This window comes from Macadamia integrifolia, chromosome 7 (genome assembly GCF_013358625.1).
Source record: "Macadamia integrifolia cultivar HAES 741 chromosome 7, SCU_Mint_v3, whole genome shotgun sequence".
NCBI lineage: Eukaryota > Viridiplantae > Streptophyta > Magnoliopsida > Proteales > Proteaceae > Macadamia > Macadamia integrifolia.
This window is the reverse complement of record NC_056563.1, coordinates 2324807-2331011: the sequence shown is the minus strand read 5'-3', so window position 1 is coordinate 2331011 and position 6205 is coordinate 2324807. Positions and strand designations below refer to the sequence as shown.

At 41.5% G+C, this 6205-nt stretch overlaps 1 protein-coding gene across 1 annotated transcript; it reads right to left on the bottom strand.

The window, feature by feature from the left end:
* Positions 1–4206: 4206 nt before the first annotated feature.
* LOC122083143 (threonine synthase, chloroplastic-like) lies at positions 4207–6205 on the bottom strand. Its single transcript, XM_042650851.1, is given in 2 exon segments — positions 4207–4537; positions 4540–6205. Coding segments are annotated over 2 exon segments (1590 nt in total). The 5' UTR covers positions 6020–6205; the 3' UTR covers positions 4207–4427.

The following is a 6205-nucleotide window of genomic DNA, read 5'->3' as shown; positions in this document are numbered from 1 at the left end:
TGTTCGTTAATTTCAGTGAAGTCGGTGTCTCACTGACGACGGCACGATTTCCATGAGATTACGAGAGAATCTGTTTTGGCCATTGATAGTATCGTATATTACGTACGGGTTCCACTTCCCCAGTGGCGATTTCATGCAGTTTGTAAAGTTCCAGGCAGAAGCCCCCGGCTGGCCGCCATTGTTGAATCACTTTCTACATACAAAGTGGCACCTCGGAAGTACGGGTTCGAAATTTTAATTTTTTAATCCCGCACACGTCGTGTCGAATCATGATTCACAGTTTTGTTTTTTCTTTCTTTCGATGTGTCCTACGACGAATCAGCATTGAATTGATCCCGCGCTCGTTGCGTCATGATTCATGATTATTCACAGTTTTTGTTTTTTCTTTCTTGGATGTGCCCTACGACGAATCAGTCTTGAATTTATGCACCATTACACTGCTTGTTATGAATCTGCTTTTTTATGAGATTATCCACAGTCCAAGAACCCAAGGAATCGGTGCTTATATCTAAAATCAGAGATTTCTGGGGTTTTTTTTGGTGTGAATTGGCTATATCGGATCAATCATGGCAGATTCACCGATCCGATTCCCAATTCTTGAAACCATTGTCTATATCGGATCAATCATGGCATATTCACTGATCCGATTCCCAATTCTGAAACCTGATCCGATACCCAATTCTGAAACCATGACTAACAGTTACAGATCAGTAGCAGAGCTGCAGAGAAGAATTGGAAAATTAAGAACAATATAGTAGCAGAGGTTCAAAGATAAAAAGGAGGGTCGATCTTGGAACAGGGGAACAAATCAAATCATCCACTGAGAACATAAGACACTGCCTCAGTGTGGCTTCAGTTGCTGCTCATCCTCAAAGGAGTAATTGCAGCTTCAGGTCTCTTGATAGTTTTGTCACGAGTTTTCTGAAGTCTGGCAAATGCAGTGTGATCCCAAGTTTATAGCTTATTCTCTAAAATAGGAAATTTTCTGTTCCTAAGCTTAATTTATATTTATCTGTATTCATTGGGATCCAGCGGATGTGCTGTGTCGCGAACATGAATGGATATGTGGAGTTCTCTAATGGTTCTTGTTCAGTCCACTCACTTAGCCCTTTATACATTTATCAAACCTTCTTCATATCTCAATAATGAGAAATGGATATGTTCGATGCACTTGGAAACCTTAGCCATAGAGAATGATGTGGATTGTATGTCCACCAAACTTTGAGCACAATCGAAATGCCACATGACAGTTATTGAGGCTGTGATGGGAAAGTAATCTGGGTACAGGTGGGCAAGACCCTGCACTCAAAATGTAATTGGAATATCAATTCAGAAGATTAAACATAACCAATGTAGATCTGCATGCAGAACACTATTTTCTTCTAGGAAACTCAGGATCTGTTGAAACTGACATCTCGTAATATTGGCACCTTCACTGTCTTCCTGCATCACACACACAAATTTCCAATACAGTGTGGACTTCTCAAGTCCTTAAGGGCATAGAGTACCCTATGACTAGGAATTTAGGATACTGTTCCTTCAAAGTTCTGTTGATTAAAAAAAACTTAAAAGGTAAAATATCTGTGAATGTAGATGTCCCTACAGTATTGAAGGCATATTAACTTACCCACTTTTGTGTACCCTCATCTCCCTTGTATTGATTGACATGCAATATTAGCTGGATCACGCACCTGATTTTTCATCTTCAGATGTAGCCATCTTTTCACCCAAGAAGTCAAGAGCAAACTCAGGAGTCTGGACGCCTGGAACAGAATGAGCATCAATATCACAGTTACAGGACAGCCAGTGGATGCAATTGTTCCTTTAACTGCAAGAAGCTACCCAGAACATGCAATTGCCCCTTTCTTCAGTTCAACAAGTTATCCCAACAGAATGAGATTTGTCACAGGAGACCCCACATGAGGTTAAAATACCAAAGAGGGTGTTTAAAATCCAAACCTTTCGTTTATTCACTCTAGTACTTATCCACAATAAATTTAACATGGAGCACAAGGATGTGTGCTTGCGTTCATATGTGACCACTTCTGTTCGTCAGATTTTTCATGGAGCAAACCCCAGTGAGGAGCTTGAAGACAAGATGATTTGATACAGATTTCTACACCAATTAATTATCATCTGCCTCCCCACTTGGGGTTGCTCCCTTGGTTGTGTTCAGAAATAAGCATCAAGCATTTGGTCATATTGTATAAGCTTAATGCCCAAAATTCTGTTTATTCCACACCCTTACCCTTCTCCAAGAGTTTCCACATCTACCAACCAAGTTGACTTTCCAATGTGGTTTGTGCATGACAGTGCCATGACTTTGTTCAGCATAAATATCAGGAACAGATCCCCAACAAGAAAAGCACTTGAGACTCCAAAAATGATTAGCCCAAACCAGAAAATCCAGCAAGTCACCACCAAAGTCTCAAAGAAATCAACAGCCTCCCAAACAATCTTTACCTTCAAGTTGTCTGAACTTCATAACAAGCACATAAAGAAGGCTTCCACAATATCACACACAGATCTCAATGCTCAAGGCTTAGAAACAAGCCAACCATGTGTGAGTAAGCAAGTAATGGCATCAATTTCTGAACTATAAAATCACCTCAAGCAATCAAGGTTTACTTGCTGGTAATGGCATCAATCTGTTTAGAGTTCACCTCAAGCAATCTAGGTTTATTTTCTAATAATGACATCAATTTCTGAACTTCAAATTCACACCACTTAAGTAACAATGCCACTTAAATTGATGAATTAGAAGCAACATGAAAATATCGCACAAGTTGATTTCTGAGGTAGCTAATGTCAATATTTTACAATTTACAACATCACACAATTCTGTTCCTGAATCCCAGGAATTTCAATATGAATCTTACCTCCCCCTTTTTTTGTCGAAATTTCAATCTGAATCTTACCACTGGATTTTTTTTTCTAAATAATATATAGATTACTCTTATTCATGAATTTTACACTTGAAGTAGTGTCAATTAGGTTTTAGTTCCATGACTCATAAAAAGGTTCTATTTAAAGTTGTGCTACAACTGATTCACGTGCTGTATTTATGGTAAGGAACTAAACTCTCTCTAATGAACCCTACTCATATTGAGACTGGATATAGCTGTACACATCATGATAAACCACAAACCCCACTAGTAATTAAGATTACACAATTTATAGAAAAGTTTCTAAAATAACCAAACTACAATTATTGGATGACAAATTGGAAAACTAAAAAATAGAAAAACCTGAACTACCCTGTTAGTATAGCCTTCAACACATGAATCATTCTCCCATGAAGATGTTCTCACCGTCAGGATCCGTACAGCACAGCTCAACTGGAATAAGTTTTGGGCCCCGATCAATACACTTCCTCCAATCCAGCTGCACCCAGGGGAACATTCCCATGACAGAACTTCAGCCAGCCCATACTAGGATTAGAAAGACCCAAACACCCCTCCCCAAGTTCCTCCCTCCCCCTCCTTCCCAAAAAACACATATGAAGCAGCCTTTTTTTTACTTTTCAATCTGTCGTAAATCTATTGCAACCTATACATCTACTTTAATTTGATAGCTCAATGCCAGATAAGAATATCATCCACCACATCAAGAGGTTTGGTGACAGTCATTTAAGAGTGAATACAAAATTCCCCTTACCGGCTTCCAGATAGAACATGTAGGGGTAAACTCAGAACTACAGTTCATAAACTATTAATTGAAGTATTGCACTTTAAGACTTGGGCTGCATTTGGTAACATTCCAGACAAACGTTTCTAGAGTTTTTTCATTCTATGGGAACGAAAAAACAGAATATAGCGTTTGGTGCATATATGGTGTGTTTCATTTTTCTTTTGGAACAAAAGTGGAAAAAAAAAAATGCTAGAAACAAGAATTGACGGGATGACAAAAGGTAATTCCTTCCTTCCCAAAAAAAAAAAAAAAAATGCTAGAAACAAGAATTGACCGGATGACAAAAGGTAATTCCATCGTTCCAGTTTCGTTCCAAAAAATAAAAATAAAAGGCATTTTGACACATAAACTAAAATTTCCATTTTTGACATGAAACGTCTCCAGAAACATTACCAAACGCAGCCTTGATCCAAAAGTTTGCCATAATTTCAAAAAACGGAAGTAAAAGAAATAATGACCATAAAAACACTTCGTCCACCGAAAACTAAGTCATTTGGTTCTAACATGGTAATAAACTTGGTCCAACAAGAAACACTGCATAGAAAATAAATCCAATGGGCATTACAAAATTGTTTTCCTCTGCCGAATCCCAAAGTTGCGGATCATTTCCAATCCTTCAAAGAAAAATCAAAGAAGGGAATGGATAAACATTGCAATAATAATAACCTCGAACGCCAAAACCAAAAAAAGAAGTTAAAAGAGTATATGATAAACTAACAGGCCCAGAAAGAAAAGATCTAACAATTTGAATCCTTACTCAATAAATACTTCTTCAAAACATCCATAACTGACCCGAAATCTGCCTTAACATGCACAGGCGGGTTAGAAAACCTGCAAGCCATGTCTGGATCTGCTTCGAGTGGTAATCAGTCTTAGACTGGGTAAATTTCAGTCCATGAGCCGTGCTGACCACCACCGTCCTATCTGTAGGTCCAATAACCCCACTATTTCTAAGCTTAATCAAAGCAGACAGCGCAACACCAGTGTGAGGACATATGAACATGCCAGTAGAATCTGCTTGGGCCATGGCATCCATCAGTTCCTCTTCAGTCGCTTCTTGGACAATCCCATTCGAATTCTGTAGAGCATACACGGCTCTATCTATAGAAACCGGGTCTCCGATCTGTATAGCAGATGCAAAAGTGGTATTAGCTTTCACTGGCTTGAAGTCAGACCACCCTGAATTAAAATACAGATAAAGCGGATTGGCATTCGCAGCTTGAGCACAAACAAGCCTAGGGATCCGATCAACAAGCCCTAATTCTTTGCACATATGAAAACCCTTATAGAAAGCGTAGATATTCCCGAGGTTTCCCCCTGGAACAATGACCCAGTCGGGTACTTCCCAATCAAACTGTTGCAGTATCTCGATGGCAGCGGTCTTCTGGCCTTCAAGCCTCAGACTGTTCAATGAGTTTGCAAGATAGATAGGCAGTTCTGCTGTAACCTCACGAATCAACTGCATGCACCCATCAAAGTCGGTGTCAATGCTAAGAACAAAAGCCCCATTGGCGATGGGTTGAACCAACTGGGCAATCGAGATGCGGTTGGCTGGGAGGAACACAATGGATGGAATCCCAGCGGAAGCGCAATAGGCAGAGAGAGCTGCGGAAGTGTCCCCAGTAGAAGCGCAGCCAACACCAACAACAGGCCGATTCATCTTCCTCAACCGATTTACTTGGCTGACCAGAACGGTCATGCCCAGATCCTTGAAACTCCCAGTATGGCTGATCCCGCAATGCTTGACCCAGAGATCGCTCATGCCCAGAAACTTTTTGCCGAACCTCTCAGCCCAGAAAAGATTGGAATTTCCTTCGAAAGCGCTGACAATGTCGTCGCTGTCAATTTCCGGCAGCACCCACTCCTTCTTGCTCCAGACGCCGGAACCGTAGGGCCAAGTGGTCTTACCGATGCGGGAATCGAAGAGGGACTTCCAGTAATTGCCGTCGAACTTCTTGAGAGCGTCCATGTCGTGCTGAACATCGAGAAGGCCACCGGATCGGCTGCGGTAGACGATTTCATCTAGGGAGTAGAACTCGGTGGACGAGGGATCCGCGTTAAACGGGACGTATTTGGCAGAGAAACCATGGCTGTGGGAGGACCTGTTGTGGCGGCGGGCTTCGTCGCGAATGTTTTCCTCCGCGTGGCGGCGTGGCTTCTGAACATGGGATGCAGCAGCAGACGTCGGCGATGACTTCTCGGATGCAGATGAGGCATATACTATGAAGTGTGGAAAATGGCCGTCGATTCTTCTGGGATTCCGATGGAGCGATTCTGATTTGTGCGGGGCGAAGCAAGGAGACGCATAAAACTGAGCCAAGGCAGCCATTTCTCTCTCTCTCTCTCTCTCTCTTCCTCACTTCTTAGCGATAGTAGAGCTCCTCTACTAGAGCAAGTGATGGAAATAGCAGATCCAAAGAGATCGGTGTTGGGGCTTCGCGATCCGTGGAAGTACAAAGTGATTATAACAACTTTGCGCACCTGAGGGTTGAGATTTGAGATTGGGTGCTCCGTG